Genomic DNA, 22064 nt, shown 5'->3' with positions numbered 1-22064 from the left:
GAAAACTTCCCTAATATGGGAAAGGAAATAATTAATCAAGTCCAGGAAGCACAGAGAGTCCCATAAAGGATAAATCCAAGGAGAAACACGTGAAGACACATATTAGTCAAACTATCAAAAATTAAATACAAAGAAAAAATATTAAAAGCAGCAAGGGAAAAACAACAAATAACATACAAGGGAATCCCCAAAAGGTTAACAGCTGATCTTTCAGCAGAAACTCTGCAAGCCAGAAGGGAGAGGCAGCACATATTTAAAGTGATAAAGGGGAAAAACCTACAACCAAGATTACTCTACCCAGCAAGGATCTCATTCAGATTTGACGGAGAAATTAAAACCTTTACAGACAAGCAAAAGCTAAGAGAATTCAGCACCACCAAACCAGCCTTACAACAAATGCTAAAGGAACTTCTCTAGGCAGGAAAGACAAGAGGAGGAAAAGACCTACAATAACAAACCCAAAACAATTAAGAAAATGGTAATAGGAACATATATATTGATAATTACCTTAAATGGAAATGGATTAAATGCTCCAACCAAAAGACACAGACTGGCTGAATGGATACAAAAACAAGACCCGTATATATGCTGTCTACAAGAGACCCACTTCAGACCTAGGGACACATACAGACTGAAAGTAAGGGGATGGGAAAAGATATTCCATGCAAATGGAAATCAAAAGAAAGCTGGAGTAGCAATTCTCATATAAGACAAAATAGACTTTAAAATAAAGACTATTACAAGAGACAAAGAAGAACACTACATAATGATCAAGGGATCAATCCAAGAAGAAGATATAACAATTGTAAATATTTATGCACCCAACATAGGAACACCTCAATATATAAGGCAAATGCTAACAGCCATAAAAGGGGAAATCGACAATAACACAGTCATAATAGGGGACTTTAATACCCCACTTTCACCAATGGACAGATCATCCAAAATGAAAATAAATAAGGAAACACGAGCTTTAAATGATACATTAAACAGGATAGACTTAATTGATATTTATAGGACATTCCATCCAAAAACAACAGAATACACTTTCTTTTCAAGTGCTCATGGGTCATTCTCCAGGATAGATCATATCTTGGGTCACAAATCAAGCCTTGGCAAATTTAAGAACATTAAAATCGTATCAAGTGTCTCTTCCAACCACAATGTTATGAGACTAGATATCAATTACAGGAAAAAATCTGTAAAAAATACAAACACATGGAGGCTAAACAATACACTACTTAATAACCAAGAGATCACTGAAGACATCAAAGAGGAAATCAAAAAATACCTAGAAACAAATGACAATGAAAACACGACGACCCAAAACCTATGGGATGCAGCAAAAGCAGTCCTAAGAGACAAGTTTATAGTAATACATTCCTACCTTAAGAAACAAGAAACGGGGGCTTCCCTGGTGGCGTAGTGGTTGAGAGTCTGCCTGCCAATGCAGGGGACATGGGTTCGAGCCCTGGTCTGGGAAGATTCCACGTGCCACGGAGCAGCTGGGCCCGTGAGCCACAATTACTGAGCCTGCGTGTCTGGAGCCTGTGCTCCGCAACAGGAGAGGCCCCGATAGTGGGGGGCCCGTGCACCGCGATGAAGAGTGGCCCCCGCTTGCTGCAATTAGAGAAAGCCCTCGCACAGAAACGAAGACCCAACACAGCCATAAATAAATAAATTAATTAATTAATAAAAAAAAAGAAACAAGAAACACCTCAAATAAACAAACTAACCTTACACCTAAAGAAATTAGAGAAAGAAGAACAAAAAAACCCCAGAGTTAGCAGAAGGAAAGGAATCATAAAGAACAGATTAGAAATAAATGAAAAAGAAATGAAGGAAACAATAGCAAAGATCAATAAAACTAAAAGCTGGTTCTTTGAGAAGATAAACAAAATTGATAAACCATTAGCCAGACTCATCAAGAAAAAAAGGGAGAAGACTCAAATCAATAGAATTAGAAATGAAAAAGGAGAAGTTACAACTGACACTGCAGAAATACAAAGGATCATGAGAGATTATTACAAGCAACTATATGCCAATAAAATGGACAACCTGGAAGAAAAGGAGAAATTCTTAGAAAAGCACAATCTTCTGTGACTGAACCAGGAAGAAATAGAAAATATGAACAGACCAACCACAAGCACTGAAATTGAAACTGTGATTAAAAATCTTCCAACAAACAAAAGCCCAGGACCAGATGGCTTCACAGGCGAATTCTATCAAACATTTAAAGAAGAGCTAACACTTGTCCTTCTCAAACTCTTCCAAAATATAGCAGAGGGACGAACACTCCCAAACTCATTCTATAGGACACCATCACCCTGATACCAAAACCAGACAAAGATGTCACAAAGAAAGAAAACTACAGGCCAACATCACTGATGAACATAGATGCAAAAATCCTCAACAAAATACTAGCAAACAGAATCCAACAGCACATTAAAAGGATCATACACCATGATCAAGTAGGGTTTATCCCAGCAATGCAAGGATTCTTCAATATACGCAAATCAATCAGTGTGATACACTATATTAACAAATTGAAGGAGAAAAACCATATGATCATCTCAATAGATGCAGAGAAAGCTTTCGACAAAATTGAACACCCATTTATGATAAAAACCCTCCAGAAAGTAAGCATAGAGGGAACTTACCTCAACACAATAAAGGCCATATATGACAAACCCACAGCCAACATCGTCCTCAATGGTGAAAATCTGAAACCATTTCCACTAAGATCAGGAACAAGACAAGGTTGCCCACTCTCACCACTATTATTCAACATAGTTTTGGAAGTGTTAGCCACAGCAATCAGAGAAGAAAAAGAAATAAAAGGAATCCAAATTGGAAAAGAAGAAGTAAAGCTGTCACTGTTTGCAGATGACATGATACTATACATAGAGAATCCTAAAGATGCTACCAGAAAATGACTAGAGCTAATCAATGAATTTGGTAAAGTAGCAGGATACAAAATTAATGCACAGAAATCTCTTGCATTCCTATACACTAATGATGAAAAATCTGAAAGTGAAATTAAGAAAACAGTTCCATTTACCATTGCAACAAAAAGAATAAAATATCTAAGAATAAACCTACCTAAGGAGACAAAAGACCTGTATGCAGAAAATTATAAGACACTTATGAAATAAATTAAAGATGATACAAATAGATGGAGAGATATACCATGTTCTTGGATTTGAAGAATCAACATTGTGAAAATGACTATACTACCGAAAGCAATCTACAGATTCAATGCAATCCCTATCAAACTACCACTGGCATTTTTCAGAGAACTAGAACAAAAAATTTCACAATTTGTATGGAAACACAAAAGACCCCGAATAGCCAAAGCAATCTTGCGAAAGAAAAACGGAGCTGCAGGAATCAGGCTCCCAAACTTCAGACTATACTACAAAGCTCCGGTAATCAAGACAGTATGCTACTGGCAGAAAAACAGAAATATATATCAATGGAACAGGATAGAAAGCCCAGAGATAAGCCCACACACATATGGTCACCTTATTTTTGATAAAGGAGGCAAGAATACACAGTGGAGAAAAGACATCCTCTTCAATAAGTGGTGCTGGGAAAACTGGACAGCTACTAGTAAAAGAATGAAATTAGAACACTCCCTAACACTATCCACAAAAATAAACTCAAAATGGATTAAAGACCTAAATGTAAGGCCAGCCACTATTAAACTCTAAGAGGAAAACATAGGCAGAACACTCCATGACATAAATCACAGCAAGATCCTTTTCAACCCATGTCCTACAGGAATGGAAATAAAAACAAAAATAAACAAATGGGACCCAATGAAACTTAAAAGCTTTTGCACAGCAAAGGAAACCATAAACAAGATGAAAAGACAACCCTCAGAATGGGAGAAAATATTTGCAAATGAAGCAACTGACAAAGGATTAATCTCCAAAACATACAAGCAACTCATGCAGCTCAATATCAAAAAAACGAACAACTCAATCCAAAAATGGGCAGAAGACCTAAATAGACATTTCTCCAAAGAAGATATACAGATTGCCAACAAACACATGAAAGAATGCTCAACATCATTAATCATTAGAGAAATGCAAATCAAAACTACAATGAGATATCATCTCACACCGGTCAGAATGGCCATCATCAAAAAATCTACAAACAATAAATGCTGGAGAGGGTGTGGAGAAAAGGGAACCCTCTTGCACTGTTGGTGGGAATGTAAATTGATACAGCCACTATGGAGAACAGTATGGAGGTTCCTTTAAAAAGTAAAAATAGAACTACCATACGACCCAGCAATCCCACTACTGGGCATATACCCTGAGAAAACCATAATTCAAAAAGAGTCATGTACCACAATGTTCATTGCAGCTCTATTTACAATAGCCAGGACATGGAAGCAACCTAAGTGTCCATCGACAGATGCATGGATAAAGAAGATGTGGCACATATATACAATGGAATATTACTCAGCCATAAAAAGAAACGAATTTGAGTTACTTGTAGTGAGGTAGATGGACCTAGAGTCTGTCATACTGAGTGAATTAAGTCAGAAAGAGAACAACAAATACCGTATGTTAACACATATATATGGAATCTAAAAAAAAAAAAAAAGGTCCTGAAGAACCTATGGGCAATACGGGAATAAAGACGCAGACCTACTAGAGAATGGACTTGAGGATATGGGGAGGGGGAAGCATAAGCTGGGAGAAAGTGAGAGAGTGGCATGGACATATATATACTACCAAATGTAAAATAGATAGCTAGTGGGAAGCAGCCGCCATAGCACAGGGAGATCAGCTCGGTGCTTTGTGACCAACTAGAGGGGTGGGATAGGAAGGGTGGGAGGGAGGGAGACTCAAGAGGGAAGAGATATGGGGACATATGTATATGTATAACTGATTCACTTTGTTATAAAGCAGAAACTAACACACCATTGTAAAGAAATTATACTCTAATAAAGAAGTTAAAAAAAAAAGAAATTAATTCACACTTATATGGTCAATTAATCTCCAACAAGGGAAGGAAGAATATACAATGGAGAAAAGACAGTCTCTTCAATAAATGGTGCAGGGGAAACTGGATGGCTGCATGCAAACGAATCAAGCAGAGCTACTTTCTCATACCATACACAACTCAAAATGGATTAAAGACTTAATGTAAGACCTGAAACCATAAAACTCCTAGAAGAAAACGAAGGCAGTATGCACTTTGACATCGGTCTTAACAATATTTTTTTGGATATGTCACCTCAGGCAAGGGAAACAAAAGCAAAAATAAACAAATGGGACTACATCAAACTAAGATGCTTTTGCACAGCAAAGGAAACTTCCAACAAAATGAAATGGCAGCCTATCAAATGCGAGAAGATATTTGCAAACTATATACCTGATACCTGATAAGGAGTTAATATACAAAATATGCAAATAACTCATACAACTTAACATCAAAAAAACAAACAACCTGATTAAAAAATAGCCAGATGACCTGAACAGACATTTTTCTTAAGAAGACATACAAATGGCCAAAAGACACGTGAAAAGATGCTCAATATCACTAATTATTAGGGAAGTGCAATTCGAAACCACAATTAGATGCCACCTCACATCTGTTAGAATGGCTATTATCAAAAAACAACAAACACCAAGTTTTGGAAAGGATGTGGCGAAAAGGGAACCCTCATACTCTGTTGGTGGGATTGAGAATTGGTGCGCCACTATGATAAACGGTACACAGTTTCCTCAAAAAATTAAAAATAGAACTGACATATGATCGAGCAATTCCACTTCTGGGTATTTACCCGAAGAAAACAAAAACACTAATTCATTTATATTTATATATATATATATATATATATATATATATATATATATATATATATATATATATGTAAACACACACAATGGAACATCACTCAGCCATCACTCAGTGCATTTTGTGACAACATGGATGGAATCAAAAAGTATTATTCTAAGTGAAATAATTGAAACAAACAGAGAAAGACAAAGACTACATGATCTCATTTACATGTGGAATCTGAAAACCAAACCGAACAAACAATACATCCTGGCTAGGTAGGGGGGAAAGAAGCAGCCTCATGACCAAGAACTGGGCTAGATGGCTTTGGACTCAGTGCCTAGATCTGCATTGTCTTTGTTATCACAAAGGAGCAGAAGCTCTGAAAAATACACTTAAGACCAGGTTGTGGACTAGGATGCGCCCAGGGCATTAGCCCTGCTCATAGCTTTGAGTTCCTTTTTTATTTTTTGCCTTAGAATGTTTGTTTTGGGGTCCAGTTGTGTTTTCTGGTTATCTCATTTTACATTTTCTTTATTATTTATATGTGTTTGAGCAAAAGGAGTGAATCTAATGGTTAATTCACTCTCATCTCTACAGAAAGCAATTTTCACATATTCTTCAGGAAAAAATAAATAACAAAATTTCTATCTAAAGTAAGACTCCTAACATAGTGTGTGTTGTTGCCTGTCTTCTTCCAGAAATCTACTATTTAATCATTCACCTGTCCTGGGCAGGGGGATTTGTAGGTACTAATCACTAAGCAGGATATTATGGCTAATAATTCTAGTAATTCATTTCCTCCATTAAATAAGCTATATATTACTGTACATTGAAATATACAGTAATTACATATTGTGATAAAAATGAAAAAGTTCTCGTTTCAAAGCCCCAACTTTACCAGATAAAAGAATGGTTATCTTCTGTTCCTAGTCTCATGAAAGTTCAGAAAGGCTGTACTTTTATTTCCCAAGGAGCAGACACTGTATGTACATACATGTACTCAGGCCCACAGAAAGCAAACGTAATGGGCAGCTTTGCTTCTGATACTGCATACCAGAGATCTCAGCTTCACTCACCCAATGCTTGGAAGACACAGCTCCCTTTTGTATTACATCTCCCTGGAATTCTAAAGGATCTCTGGCTAACTAATTCTGTCCAACATTTAAGAATAGACCCCTGCTTGATGAGATTTGGGGAACACAGGACATTTTCAAGTAAAGGTGATCATGTACAATTCTTCAAGAAGGATCTTTGGTTGGAAATAACACGCATAGCGGAAATCTTTAGAAACATTACGCTATTTTCAAATCAAATGTGAGTTTATTCCAATTTCAGAGTTTGGAATCATAAACATCCTGAGACAGAGATAACCTAGTCCAGTTTCTTCTTTGTATACATGAGCAAACTGAGGGCTTAAGGAGTGACAACATTTCACACCACAGGTCAGTATACAGTGTCTTGATATCCAGTCCATCACTCCTTCCATGCTACTCATCAGCCCCTTCCATTCTTAAGAAAGTAACTAAGATAATGTCATCCGGTTGAGGGTGTATTACTTTTAGAGAAAAGACAGGGCAATGTCCCATGAAATGTAGCCACTGGGCTGAGATCCCAAAGTATGTGACCTCTACAGTTACAGGCAGCCAGGGCTTTAGTCGGCCATCTCCAGTGTTTCAAAGGTGGCAATCAGCAACACACCCTTCCACCTTTCCCCGCCCCTTTTAAGAGCTAGGGGTTCTCTCTGGTTCTTTAACTACTTGCTCACCTAACTATCTGACAACAAGTGCTCTGAAATGTCTTCCTTTTGACATCTACTATTGGAATTTTCTTTCTACTGAAATAATTCTCTGTAGTTTTCAGGTCTACTACCCAAGGTAAAAAGAAAAAAGAAGGACCTTTGTTTCTGTTTAACTTGTTGGGAGGGTTGCTTTAATTTAGCACTTTATTTGAAATGCACAGACACGGCCTATTTTTCTAAGAGCAATAGTTGTTTACTAATAGAGTTATCCTACTGCATTACTGAAAGGCTGTTTTACCACATCCATTACCAAAAATAATAAAAGGGTAGTGCCTTGGAATTAGCTACTTCCTCATATACCCAGGAACAAAGCCATATACATTGATGCAGATTAGGGTTTCAGATTTATTTTTCCACTGAATTCCCACAGAGAAAAAGAACGCTAAGGGGTAAAAATACGTGTTCATTTTGAACCATTTCAGAATCACTGGCTTCTTAAAATATTTACAAACACCAACAGACACTACTAAGGTCATGGCCACGTTCTGAGTACATGGTTTGTTTGGAGAAAGAATTAGCTATGCTCAGGAGTATAAGCATCGATCTACTAACATGGAAAGAAGCTTACTTGGTGAAAGCCCACTTTGAGACCTGAATTTTTCAGTTTGATTTCTTACATGGTCATCTTTAGCTGGTTTTCATTCCAAATTCGCTGGACAACTGACAAATTTCCACTTTGATTCACTGTGCAGCAATATCTTGCAATGAGGCATATAAAATGATATACTGTCCTTAAATTTTACATTTCAAATTTTTAAAACTTTTATTTTTTTATTACCCCTGTAATGTCACGGGTTGGATTATTTTACAAATTGATTGATTCATTCCTCTCTTAAAGATGAAAAACAATACCAGCTGGTGAAGTTTAAATTTCACAGTCAACAACTGGACTTTTACCTTAAAATATGATGCACAGTATTTATGGTATAAAGTTAAGATCAAAAATAAAACGTGTAGTCTGCTTTGGCGTCTGCTAAGCTAAGTGTCCTGATGCACCATCAAACTTCTTTCTACATGTTATACTTAAGGCATAGTTAAACCTAATTTAGTTATGTCACCATGAAATAGACTTCAAAATCAGTCATTATAACCAAAGACGTTAAAGACAAACAATGCCAGTCTAGGAGTCAGTCCTAAAAATTCTTCCACACATGCCAAAAGAAACTTCCTACGAGTGAGTTTCTAAGAAGCTGTTTCTTGAAGCATGTGACAGGACATCACACTCAGATGGATATCTTCACCTTCTGTCTGTTATTACTGTGGTCTCCTTTTAATCCCTTTAGCATCCTGCTGAAATGAAGTTTATAAACAGAAGTTTGGGAATGGATCAACACCAATACTGTCAAATATCTAAGTCAACAGTTTAAATCCTTCAGTCTGCTTCTACCTTCTGAATCTGCAAAATCCTCTATGTCCCTGCATCTTACAAAAGGAGTTTCACACATATATTAGTTTCTAGCATATGTTTGTTTCTAGGCTGTTATCTCCAGACTGTATGTCTTTAAAGAAAAAAAATCCACTATGGTCAGAAATCTAAGGCAAGTAGAGTGACTCTTCCAGCCAAGTAAAGATGAAAATCAACTTCTTCCCATTAAGAAATAATTTATACATGTTCTCTGAATTAACTCTTTGTGTCCAAGTAAATAATCAGAGGATGTAAATTTTCTTCTAACATTTCCACTCTTGTAAAAATCTAACAAGCCAAAATATTTTCCACACATCTATTCCAAATCTCCCTTTTTGTCATTTGTTATCATTTTTAAGGCTAGGCTCTTGTGAATTGTTTTTGTATAATAATATTTTTATACTAAGCATCTCATAGAGACTCATTAAAAAGAACTCATTTCTGAAAGATGAATCTGGTATTAAATATATTTTTTAATCCTAGAACTGGACATTACTGTCAACATGAATTCAAGAGAAAACTAAATTCAGGAAGTTGTCTTATACCTAACATGAAAATAGTCATTAAAATATAAAGGAGGAAAAGTTTAACATTCTTATAATAACCAAATATATGTTAATAATTACAAAGCAGTCTCATCTATTCATCAGGATAGATCATGGAGGATTTTTACTTGAAAACACTGTTAAAAGCTACTCTAATTTGCATGAAAATAATTGAACCCTCTTTCTCTTGGTTTTTCACGAAGTAAACTGGAATCCCTCCACTTAGCATTTCAGTGAGATTTGGGAGAACAGGAATTTCTCTTTTTTCCTTTATTTCTTTAAAATAAAATCACCATTCAGACCCTCCATTAATCACTAGAGTATCATTACTAACTAACACTGAAAAAGCTGGCTTCTGCAGACATGTTTTCAACTAATACTATTAATAGGCTGAATCCACAAAATCTTGTCAGCTACTCTCCAAATTCCAAACACATCTCTGCTCTGTAAAACAGGCAATGATGGGTTTAGGGGTTTAAAAAAAAAAAAGTCTGCGAGATTACCATCATGCTCATCCTCTGGCTGGCAAAACAAGGCAGCATAAAATGCCAAGACTCAATGATTCAAATAAACCATGGCTGAGGGAGGGGCTGGGCTGGCTCAGGTCAGCACTCCAAATTAGTTCCATTCCTTACATCCTTCCTATAAAGCAGCTTCTTTGCAGTTTTCAGAATAAGATGACACAGGTGGACAGAAAAAATTCAGAAGGTAATGAAGTCAGCTTATTAAAAAACGAGAGGCAGTTCTTCTGAAAAGAAAATAATTTCATTGTGATTATGAATCACAATGAAACATGTATCATTGAAAAGTAACATGTATCATTGAAACATGTATCATTCAAAAGCAATTTGGCTTCATTCATTAACTTTGAGAGTAAAGGCACTTTTTATTTTCACAGTTATAGATATTGTTAGAATTGCACACTAGAACTAGGGTACTGAAAGGGAATTTTGGTGTAATTGATTTTATTTTCATATGGCAACCCCTCCCCCACCTTGGCAGCTCAGTAAATTGCCATGAAGCTATCATAAAGTGGAATTCCTTTCTAAAAGAAGTTTTATATTCCCTCAGCCCAATTAGGAAGTTAAAAGGCAATTACATTAGATGCAATTCACAATAGCTGATTTTTCTGGGGATGTTAGTACATTTTTCCTCGGGACCCAAGTTCTGGGACATTTAACTGTTTGGTTTGCAATCTCTTCTCCTAAAATAACTGTGAAAGAGGAAGAGAGAAAGAGGGAAGAGGAGAGAGACTTTCCTCCCAGTTTTCTCCTTCAACCTGTACCCCATCCCAAGGTTCTAAATCAAAACTTGACTCCTTTGACCCTACTAATGTCCTGGCAGTTTGAATGGCTGAGAGAGTAGAGGGGTTAAATTTAGTTGTGTTTTACTTTCTGCCTAAACTTAGAAACACGAGGCAACTTCATCAGATTGATAAATACCACCCACGTGTAAATGACAGCTTTTCAGATATACAGAAAAGACTGAACATGCTTCAATATTTGGATGTATTTTAAAACTGCATACTGTTTGTTTTCCTCTCTTTACTTTGGATTTGGGGGGGAGGAGACTGCTTTCCTGCCTAAATTCAGGACTGTTGCTCACTGGCCCAAATGCCTGTGTTCCTTTAAGCTCCTGTGCAGTCAGTACCCTTAGTTAGGTTCAGTGATGTTTTTAAAAACTGTTTCAAATAAGAGAGGATTGAGAAATGTGAACAGAAAAAAGTCTTAGGCAACTGGCAGCGCATTCTCTTCATTTTCTTCGTTCAAAATGTGGGAAATCGCTGCTCCTGTAATCCTTTTCAAAACTAACAATTTGTTGGGCCTTGTTGGTTCAGAAAGGTGGTCGTTATTTTCTCCTGCATTTGTGGGAAAAGTAAAGTTCAGGGCCAAAGTAAAATTAAAATGTCAGCGTGACTGGGTACAGAGGATAGGCGATGTCTACTGGGAGGTGAGCGAGGACAGGTTTCCAGCTGCCGAGCGCATTGGCTAGACGTGCGATTTGGCGCTTGCCTCCTACCGCTTTTCCCGCGCGGTACTGCCAGCCTCTGGCCACGCTGCAGAGCCTGGGCTGCTCGGGAGGAAGTGCGCTCAGGCGACGGATGCTCGGGCCTGGAGATGCCCTACCCCAAGGAAGCCAGAGTAAAAACTCTATGTCCAAGGATGGACAGAGGGACCTGAGCGAAAAGCGGGAATGTGACCGACCCACGGAGGCCGCGCCTACTGGCGGCGATCTGTCCCGGGCGCTGCGCTGCGGTATCCTTACACTTGATCCGGGGCTTGCGGGCCGGGCCCACCCAGGTCCTGGCTTGGTGCGAGACGAAGTGGTCCCCAGTAGCGAGGGTGGCTCTTCCCATGACCGTTCGCTTTTTTGCCCCCAGAGGAGATACGGGTAAAGCGATTGTTGCCCTCCTCCAAAACTCCTGGGGAGGGAGGGTTGGAGTAGTGGTGGAAGGGATGTTCTGCTTCACCTGTGCGCCTGGATCGTGGTAGGCTCCAGAAGCCACCCAGCTCAGCCACAAGGCAGCCCGGCCCCTAAAAACAGACTTGCGTAAAACTGTACCACAAGGGTGTCTTTTTTTTTTTTAATTTGCTTTAAAATAGATTGCACTGTAGTTAATTTAAAAAACACTTCAGCCGCTCAGGACTTCTCACCATTTATAAACCGAACTGGAGACATGGAGCCACGACCCACTTATAAATTGGACAAAACCAAAATTCAACCCTGAAACCATTTGGCTTAAAATATTCACGTTTTAAAGACAAATACATCTTTTTTAAAAATTTAATTTAATTAATTTTTGGCTGCGTTGGGTTTTCGTTGCTCCACGTGGGCTTTTCTCTAGTTGCGGTGAGCAGGGGCTACTCTTCGTTGCAGTGCGCTGGCTGCGAGCGTGGGCTCTAGAGCGCAGGCTCAGTAGTTGTGGTGCACCGGCTTAGCTGCCCTGCGGCGTGTGGGATCTTCCTCGACCAGGGCTCGAACCCCTGTCCCTGCACTGGCAGGCGGATTCTTAACCACTGTGCCACCAGCGAAGTCCCTAAAAACAAATACATCTTTTAAGGGTGCATTTGTTCGCAGTTTTATAGCCTGTGAATCGATGTCGGACTTTTTGTTGTATTTATACTCTATTTATAAACTCTAGTTATTCACTAAATTGGGTCTATTCACTTTCTTGGGTCTGGGCTCTCAATGCTCCCAACCTCTACCCTCCCTACCCCCAAGTATGCCCCACGGGTATTCTTGTAACGTTCTTTCCCCCACCTGTCCCGACGTACAGAAAGCCTTGTCTCAATTCGTTCCTAAACTTTAAGGACAGAGAACTACAGGGCTGGGGGAGGGGGTGCCTGGGAAGGCGGAAAGCGTTGCAGAAAGCAGGTCCGAGTCAGGAGAGCTCTCAGGGAAAGAAACAGAACGGCGATGAGAAATGCGTGTTTCACAACCGGAGTGTATTCTCTTTCACCTCTGAAATGAAACAAACAAACAAAATCGCAGCTGCTGTATTACTGACTGAAGAGTCAGCAAAAGCCCTCTCTGACCTCCCTTTAGTGCCTAGGATAATTCCTCTCGCAGCCAATGAGTCCTCGTTCCAAAAAGTTACTGAAACTTTAAAGGATGCCGGCCGAGGAGACTCGGGGCGGCCGGGGTCTGGGTAAGGCCGCCTGGACTCCTCGAAAGCAGCAGGTACCCGGACGAGCTGGAGGCGGGGAGCGAATAACGCGGACCTAGAGGGTTCGGATGGAGGGCGTCAAAGAGAAAGGGCGGGGTCATAATCTAGAGGGGCAATAGGGACCCGCCCCAGTGAGCGGAATTAAAAGGTGTGGTAGCTGACGGCTTGTGGATTGGCTCCGAGGGGGCGCAAAGGAGGTGCCGCAGGGCAGCGGTTACAGGGTTCAGCCGCTGCCGTTTCCCCGCAGAGGGAGCTCCTCCGCGCAGAGAGGAGTTCCCAGACTCTTACATCCTGTCTGCGAAGATCCGCATTTCCTGGGGGATTCCTAGGGATAGCGCCGTTCCTCCCGCCGAGGAGCCGAGAGCAAAGAATCTTCCCCACCTCGCCACCGCGGACGCACACACTCAACTCTCCAGTGTGAGCTCGGGGATCCCCACAAGACCTTTCCCCACTACTCAACAACTTTCTCTCTCCAAATGTAAAAGCCCCATTTCTCCCCTCTCCTCTCCGTCCTCCCGCCCCCTCCTGCTTTAGCCTGGAAAATCCTTGCTCCTCACGGTGCGAAGTCTCAGGGCTCAAGTTCCGGGCTGCGCAGTTCACCGCACCCTTCGGCCACAGGTTCGCCGCCGGGTAGCCCAGGGAAACACACCGGCAGCCCCTCGGTCCCTCGTCCCACGCACCCAATTGGCCTCCCGGCCCCGCCCCCCAACCCCTCCTCCTCCGCGGCCCGGGAGTGGCGTCAGCACGCCGGCCCCGCGTGGGGTTTAAATGCCCACTAGCTGGAGGCCCGGCGCTTCTATCTCGGAGCGCGGTGGCAGCTGGAGTTGCAGGGGTGGGAAGGGAGCGTGCGAGCGGGATCCCGAGCCGCGGAGCACGCTGCCCCTCGCTCCGCCGCGGATGACTTGGGAGCTCGGGTCCAAGTGCCGCCCATGCAGCATCCCTGCCCTCCGCCGCCCGAGAGTTGATGATAAAACACTTAACCGTCTCCGCTGCGGGAAGCCATGAGCTGTCTGGATGTTATGTACCAAGTCTACGGTCCTCCCCAGCCTTACTTCGCAGCCGCCTACACCCCTTACCACCAGGTACGTGTCTCCTCTCGGCCGGGCCTCGTAGACAGGTGGCGCGCCCCGGCTTCTCCGAGCACTGCCAGTACTCAGAGGTTCCCGGTGCCTCCGCGCGGGTACTGGGCGTCCGAACAGCGGCGGGCGCCTCCCGGATGCGGGGATTGCCCGCGCTGCCACCCAGTAGGTTGAGCTAACCCCTTTAGCTTGCCCGTTTGCTCTCTCGGGAAGGCAGTTAAGTCCTGCTAATGCGTGCCCCGGGCTTCCCGGGAATAATTAGACGAGGATCGCGCGAGCTGCCTTGATTTCTTAGGGTCTGTCGGACTCCAGATTTCTTCCGAGCCCGGTGCTGGCGCGGGAAGATGCGAGCAAAGCTCACGCAGGGAAAACCAAAATTTGGTCCCAAAGGTGAGAGTAACAACAAAACAAAAGCAAAGGCCTGTCTCTGTCTTTCTGAGAATCAAAAACTCGCGTTCTCATCTCTGCAAGCTTATTTTATCAAAGGCTTTTTTTCCGTTTCAATTCTCAGGCGATCAGGCCAATTAATTACAGAACCAGCCAATTCGTTACAAAGAGAACCGCACGAAACTCACTGGCTTTATAATCTTTGCTTTGCAAAGTTCTGGGAAATATTATTGACCCGGCAGAGGCAAGCTTCATAGATAATACTTCGCCTTTAGCTAGCTGAGTCTGGCTGCCCTGCCATCAACAAACCCACTTTTGAGAAGACCACTAGCCCCGGTTCTGCAAACTCTTCAAGTTTCGTTTAATTTTTACAATATTTCTATTCTCCGGGCTATATCTGGTCGAAGTTTTTCTTTTCATTCCTCAGCTGCTGTAGTCGAAACTGAGGACAGTAGTCCAGGAAATGAATAAGATCGCACTCCAGTGGGCGGAGGGGGGGGGTATCCCCTAGGAGTCCGGACTAGGTTGGAAAGTGAGGGCCTGGACTCCTGCTTCGGGAAAATTGAAATACACCCCAGTGTCCGAGTCCATGCTTTTGCCAATTTTGCTTGCAGAGTATCTATTTGATAATTTCCGGATGAATTAATGATGGAATGGTTAGATTTTGCCTTTTGTTTTTGCTTTTCTCCCTCCTCCTCTCCTTTTTAAAACTTCCCAACCAGAAGTTTGTTTAGTCTCAATGTTAATTTTAGGAATCACCAGAGTCTCTCATTGTAAGCCAAGTGGGAATGTGGTAGAAATGGTGATATTTCTAAACAACTCCAGTCTTCTGGCTTCGGTGTCTAAGATGAGCTCCTTCCCAGGCTGGGAGTATTACAAAGAGGAAAGGAGGGTTGGTTTTCTGTCTGTTTGGTCCTTTCTCCTCCCTGACCCTGGACCAATCTATTGCACCAATATCTCTGTTTATTTTTGTATAATCAGGGTCTCCCTTGAAGGGCATCCCTGCCTGCATACTGCTTTAACACTGTATTCAGTCCATTGCTCGTTTCTAAGAAAATGTTTTCAGCGGCCACACTTGGTTTTGTAAATCACTATCAGACAGTCATGATTTACCCAACCTTACAGCCAAGATCATCCTCTGCTCCTTTTTATTACTTTCTTCCTCAATATACACAGATGGTGAGGGTAGAAATTCTCATAGCGCACTGATTTTTCCTTACTTAAAAGAAGATCTCTTTAAAAGCTGAGACTTTCTAATGGCCAGTTTATGAATGACCAAATATCAACTTGCATTTATTAAAATGATCCATGTCACGATGTTATTCCATGTTCTTATCCTGCAGCAGTTCTTCCTTTACATACTTGTTGTGTGGAGTGGATTTTGTTATTTTCATGTTCTATCATGAGGATGCTTAATCCTGCATCTTGTACGTCTGCCCTGAATTCTCAGGCAGGGAACAGTCAGGCCCTAACTGGACTTGGGTGCCCTTTACCCTTGAAGCCTGATTTTAAAACTGTATCTGCCTTGAGCCGGGCTCTGCGGTCAAACTGCTTAGGTGTCTTCCAGGACCTTCACCCTGACACCTTCAGAGAGTTCTCCCTGTGGCCTGGCAGCAATTCCAGGGAGACAGAGGCTCCAAGAAGGGCAGTCGGCCTCTCAGGAACACCACCTTTGTTGAGCTGCAGGTTGGGAGGCCTGTTGACTGCAGCCCACGTTACTGAGCACCTGGCATGGGCACCGATGTCAGTTGCTCCTGGATACCTTCGGGATCCGGATGAGGGAGTGCAGTCTGAACACAATTTGCTCGCTCTTTTGAAATTGACTTCTCTATTCTTTCTCCTTTGAGCAGAAACTAGCCTATTACTCCAAAATGCAGGAAGCCCAGGAGTGCAACGCCAGCCCCAGCAACAGCAGCGGCAGTGGCAGCTCCTTCTCCAGCCAAACTCCGGCTAGTATAAAAGAAGAAGAAGGCAGCCCAGAGAAAGAGCGCCCACCAGAGGCGGAGTACATCAACTCCCGCTGCGTCCTTTTCACCTATTTCCAGGGAGACATCAGCTCTGTGGTGGACGAGCACTTCAGCCGGGCCCTGAGCCAGCCTAGCAGCTATTCCCCAAGCTGTACAAGCAGCAAAGCCCCGCGGAGCTCTGGGCCCTGGCGGGGTAAGTATAGGGCCCCAACTGGCAAGGGAGGATAGAGAGCCCTCACAGCCTGGGGTCCACCTACAGGGGTTCAAAGAGATGCAGCTGAAAGAATGCTAGGTGTTAGAGAAGAGGTGAGGAGGGCCATTGGGGGAGGATAAGGAAATCGAAGGAGGAGTAGGCACAGGCCTAAGATCTCTCCTTGAAGAGGCAGAGCAGAGCAGTGACCTAGAAAAAAACAATAGCCTTGGAATTGGGAGGCCTACGTTTGTGTGTTGGCTCCACCACTTCCTAGCAATATGACCTTGGGCAAGTCTCTTAACCTCTTGGAGGTCACTCTATTTACTGGTCTCTAAAATTAGAATAATACTTGCCCACTTAACTATCCCTGGAGGTGTCTGTAAGGCAAACAGAAAATGTATGTAAATGTGCTGTGGAAATGTGAGGTTTCCAACAGCCTCCCGAGGCAGGTGGGGGGGGGGGGGAAGGGGGGAGGGGGATCTTCACGAACAACAGCTTACAGGGCCCTTACCCCATTTCTGAAAAATCTTTCCAGAGAAAAAAGTCCTAGAATGCAATGCAAGCAAAACCTGCTGAAGAATGTCTCCTAAAACCTACTTATGCCTTTTGCCAGATTTTGATTACTTGGGAAATCTTGAAGCAGAGAATGTCTTTCAATAAGCGAGTAAAATAATAAAGAAATAAGAATTTAAGGGTAGCCAAAACATCTCTAAGGAATTTTCCCAAACACATCCCTTCTTTATTTATTTACCCTTCTCACCAAACACTGCTTTACCTAGCCTGGGACAGTGATTTCTTGGATGAGTCAACGAACTCTCCCTTCTATTCTGAAATCTTGACCTCCCCTTATTACCAAAACAAGGGTGGAAGTAACTATTTGGTAACTTTGGTAACTTTCTCACTAACCTTAGCTTTTGATGTGTACCAAGCTGAGAAATGAGGACTTTGTTGTAACAAAGGAAAACAAATATTTCATTTTGGGGGAAATGACAACCGTTGCCCTTCCTTTTTTTTCTTAAGAGTGTGACAGTTTGTACAAGCCTTGCCTACACAAGATCCAAAAACATTAGTTTTAAATACAAAACATTCTTTTTATTCTCCAGTTGCCTAAATACTTTTAACAGGAAGACTGTTCACTACTTAGAATGCATTTTCAAAGCATTTTAAATTATCTACTATGAAATGCAGATGCCTTCTCCAGGGTTCTTTTAATTAAATGTCTTTCTTTCCTTTCCTCCCAACTAAAGGCAACAAATTTGATCTAAATGCTGTTCTCTTAAAATGCTTCCAGACACTAGGGGTCAACAATGATACAGACAATAATAATTATTATTGTTGTTATTATTATTATTCCTGGCATCCACATTTTGATGCGAAGAATTTGTTAATTAAAACTGAAAAGACCTGTCCCTTCGTGTCCCCCTCTGCAAATAATACAGCTGCCCTTTTAATAGGTCAAGTTTACTCTTTGCAAAAAAAATTTTTTGAAATAAAGTTTCTAGAAAGGAGGCTAATGATAGCAAGACTCCGAAATATGTCGATGGACTTCCAGTCTATCAGAGGCCTTGGAGAGTCACATTTTCTGGAGCAAGGGAGGCTGAAACGCGAGAGCGGGTAGTGAGATCGCTAGGCGGCCGACCAAGAGCGGGAAGAGGTACCTTTAGCTTGAGGAGAGGCTGCGGGCCGGAAAGGCGAGGCCGCTTCTGGTCCGAGGCCGTCCAGCCCGGAGTCTGAGGGAAGCTCCTGCGCCCTGAAACTGGGGCTGGGGAAGGAAGTCTCTCCGCTCTTCCTCTCCCCGCCAGTCTCCGGGTTCCCGCAGCCTGGGACGCGCCTGCAAAATCCGAGGAAGCGGCACTCCTCCCCAGGGGGTTCCCCCGTGCGGCGCCCGGACCTCGCGTTCCCGGGCCGCAGCCCCGCGAGAGAGGCGCCGCGCGTGCGCCCCGCACGGCGCCTTTCCCGCCCTTTGCCCGCCCCGGCCGTTCAGTTCTGCGGCGGCGGAGCGGCATCGGCAACCGTGCTTCCGGCGGTGATGCGTTCCTCTCTCCGTCTCCTCCCCTCCGCCTCGCCGACCCAAAGACGGCTCCTTCCCGATGAGCCAGCGCAGCTTCCCCGCCTCCTTCTGGAACAGCGCTTACCAGACGCCGGTGCCCGCGCCGCTGGGCAGCCCTCTGGCCGCCGCTCACTCGGAGCTGCCCTTCGCCGCTGCCGACCCCTACTCGCCGGCCGCGCTGCACGGCCACCTGCACCAGGGCGCGGCAGAGCCCTGGCACCACGCGCATCCCCACCACGCGCATTCGCACCACCCCTACGCGCTGGGCGGCGCCCTCGGCGCCCAGGCCGCCGCCTACCCGCGGCCCGCCGCCGTGCACGAGGTCTACGCGCCGCACTTCGACCCGCGCTACGGGCCGCTGCTGATGCCCGCCGCCTCGGGGCGCCCGGCCCGCCTCGCTCCCGCGCCGGCCCCCGCGCCAGGCAGCCCGCCCTGTGAGCTCTCGGCCAAGGGCGAGCCGGCCGGCGCCACATGGGCCGCGCCCGGGGGACCTTTCGCGAGCCCCACGGGGGACGTGGCCGGGGGCCTGGGCCTCAGCGTGGACTCAGGTAAGCGGGAGAGGGAACGTGGCATCCCCGGGCCCCCCCTCCTGCCCTGTGCCCAAACCTGGGCTGAGGCCGGGACCCTACTTAGTTCTCCTTGGAGACCCCAGTGACCCTGAGGCCCGAAGGTCTGCATGGCGGGGTTGTGTTTCAGCAGACAGATGACCCTGTGTCATCGGTGTGGGCAGAATGAGAAAGTAGCTGGCTAATATTACAGAGGATTTTTTTAAAATAAAATTTGTTGGAAAGGTTCTAGCTCTGTGCTGTTCAGTACTGTAGCCACCGGCCACATGTGTCGGTTGAGCACGTGGAACGTGGCCAGGCCGAATTGGGATGTGCTGTAAGTGTATGATATACACTGGATTTCAGGACTTTGTCCCAAAAAGAATGTAAAATTCATCTCACTGATGTTTTACATTGATTACATGTTGAAATATTTTCAACACATTGCATACTGACTATATTGGGTTAAATAAAATATATTACTAAGATTAAGTCTCACCTGTTTGTTTTTTACTTTTTTTTCAATGTGGCTGCCGGAAAATTTAGAATTATGCCCATGGCTCCCATTGTGTTTCTGTTGGACAGCGCTGATCTAGAGTGCCTGCTAAGAGCGTAGTTTAAAATCCTCCACAACTTGGGGTTGGGGAGGGAGTCTTGTCACCTCTAGTGGTAGTTACAAGTCATACAAATATGACTCATGACTCTGATATCAACTTAATTGTCAAATTAAATAGGTCTCTGGAAAACATAAAACTTAACAAGAACACGATTTTAGTGATAATATTAAGTCCCTAGCTTGAAGAGTTGAATTTGAAAGGTACAGTCAAATAAGGGTTTACTTTTTTGTTTGCTTTATTTTTAGGGCAAATGAAAAAAATAGTTATATAATAAATGCAATCATTGGCTCATAGTCTTTCCCGCTCTCCCTTCCCTCAGGTGCAAATTTGACACTTGTTTGCTTTGCTCTTACTTTCATTCATGCCCTTTAGATGAATTCTGTGACTTTCACAATGAAACAGTGGTGTTTGTCTTTCTCTTTCTTTAAATAGCTTGTGCCTTCCCTCCCCCACCCCCTTCTCTCTCCCTCTCTCTTTCTCTTCTCCCTCTCTTTCTCCCTTTTATTTTCTCTCTGTTTTCAGGTTTGCAGCCTCAGGACAAAAGCAAGGATCTGTACTGGTTTTAGACAACCCACCTTCTTCCCTGTAGGTCTCTGCATAGCGCAATTGGTGACACTCAGAGCTGAAATCAAGTGGGTTTGTAACAGCTTCTGATCTTGGTTTGCAGCTCGTCGTTATTCCCTCTGTGGTGCATCCCTCCTGAGCTGATCTGCTGACCCAGGGTTTCCCCTTCCCTTTCCCTTCTGACCAGCCATGGAGGCTGGCATCTGTGCCTCTCACTTCATGGATGAGGACATGGGGGAATGCAGAGACTTCAAACTTCTCCGTGTATTGGGAAAACCAGAACACACATCGACAGAATTTTCATCTAAAAATAATTCCTTCTGCCAAAAGAGGAAATCCAAAGACTCTGAATGACGCTTAATGACTTTTGGGCAAATCACTGGAAATATCCATGGTGATCACTTAGGTGACATGATTCATAGTTTTCTCGGAAATAGGGAAAGAAAAAGAGATGTTTTGGTGTGAATATTTTTTATGCTGATGTGAATTATTTCATTAAGTAGTGTGATCATAGCACTGCAATGTCAATATCCTCAGACTGAAATGTATTTGTATTTGCATCAAAGACTGTGGTAGAGAAGTCAAAAGAAGCCAATTCCTTCTTCCTCACCTGTAGCCTCCAGCTCCTTTCCTGCCCACTCCCTCCCTACAACACCCACTCCAGACACAAAGACACACTTTCTTCTTCGGACTGTGAACGTGGAAGCCTCAGCCTGAATGTGAGCGGCAAGTGGCGAATCTGGAGCCACCTGCCCGAGTCTTACTGAAATGCAGCTGTTGTAGGACAACTGTTTAAAACTCCAGAAATACATCGACCAAAGGGGGCACTTCCCAGTGTTTGGCACAGCAATTGCAGTTGCACTGGATATGTTTTATACGTGTGTGTGTGTGTATATATCATATTTTTTACAAAGAACATTTTATGATGAAAGAAGAAGCTCTCTCTGCCTTCTCTCCCACGAATTCTGTCCCTCCCTCTATCCTTCTTTGGGTGAAAAAAAGTAAGCATCAAGAGGCCCCAGTTGTCTCCAAGAAGAAGAACTAGGAGTCACCACAAGGGGAAGAGATGCCCATGGAGTCTCTGGTACCTCGAATATTCTTCTCAGTCTCTGTGGTCATGATTTGGTCACTTTAGTGTTGGGACAGGGGAAGGGGTACACATGTGGGCAAAACTGAAGGGGATGAGGAAGAAGAAACGAACATTAAAGATGTTTGTTTACCACTAGGTCGCTGTGTTATTTTTTAAAAGGAAAACAAATACCTTAGTTTTTCTCTAATAGCATAAAATAATTTATAGTAGTATGATCTGATGTCAGGAAGTAAAATTACTTCATATATATATTTTTGGTTTTCCAAAGTGATTGTCATGCTGTGAAACCTGTGAACCCCTTTCCACCTCATGTCAACCCTGGAGATGAGAAGTTGGGTATCCCCACTCTGTTTTA

The 22064-nt window shown here is 43.3% G+C and overlaps 1 protein-coding gene and 2 long non-coding RNA genes across 9 annotated transcripts in view; 1 reads left to right on the top strand and 2 right to left on the bottom strand.

The window, feature by feature from the left end:
* Positions 1-18921, bottom strand: part of LOC130704754 (uncharacterized) — a 221487-nt gene extending 202566 nt beyond the window's left edge. The window contains exon 1 of the long non-coding RNA XR_009005222.1: positions 18502-18921. This is a non-coding gene — a long non-coding RNA (uncharacterized LOC130704754). The remainder of the gene's footprint in view (positions 1-18501) is intronic.
* On the bottom strand, positions 12166-13898 carry LOC103000230 (uncharacterized). The gene is made up of 3 exons (XR_003624184.2): positions 13775-13898; positions 12812-13012; positions 12166-12587 (listed from the first exon to the last, which is right to left on the bottom strand). It is a non-coding gene; the product is annotated as an uncharacterized LOC103000230 (long non-coding RNA).
* On the top strand, positions 13906-21844 carry VGLL2 (vestigial like family member 2). Of its 7 annotated transcripts, none has more exons than XM_057528015.1 (5): positions 13906-14299; positions 14592-14686; positions 16561-16843; positions 18920-19441; positions 20578-21844. In XM_057528015.1, exons 1-5 carry the CDS (start codon positions 14182-14184, stop codon positions 20619-20621), a joined length of 1062 nt encoding a protein of 353 aa, XP_057383998.1. In that variant the 5' UTR covers positions 13906-14181; the 3' UTR covers positions 20622-21844. The 7 variants fall into 7 exon arrangements, with proteins under 7 accessions (XP_057383998.1, XP_057383997.1, XP_057383996.1 ...); XM_057528014.1 differs by having other exon boundaries at positions 16534-16843; positions 20723-21844; XM_057528013.1 differs by having other exon boundaries at positions 16534-16843.
* The last annotated feature ends 220 nt before the right edge of the window (positions 21845-22064 follow it).

The sequence above is a fragment of the Balaenoptera acutorostrata genome, chromosome 14 (genome assembly GCF_949987535.1).
Source record: "Balaenoptera acutorostrata chromosome 14, mBalAcu1.1, whole genome shotgun sequence".
NCBI lineage: Eukaryota > Metazoa > Chordata > Mammalia > Artiodactyla > Balaenopteridae > Balaenoptera > Balaenoptera acutorostrata.
The sequence above is the reverse complement of the archived record's forward strand: the minus strand, read 5'-3'. Positions and strand labels throughout refer to the sequence as shown.

What these genes read in the sequence shown, in the direction of transcription:
- VGLL2 (XM_057528013.1), top strand. Translation starts at nt 14,182, where the DNA reads ATGATAAAACACTTAACCGTCTCCGCTGCGGGAAGCCATGAGCTGTCT. An exon ending in CCTACACCCCTTACCACCAG is followed by an intron (nt 14,300 to 14,591) that starts GTACGTGTCTCC and finishes TTGATTTCTTAG; the next exon opens with GGTCTGTCGGACTCCAGATT. An exon ending in GGGCCTCAGCGTGGACTCAG is followed by an intron (nt 19,442 to 20,577) that starts GTAAGCGGGAGA and finishes CTCTGTTTTCAG; the next exon opens with GTTTGCAGCCTCAGGACAAA.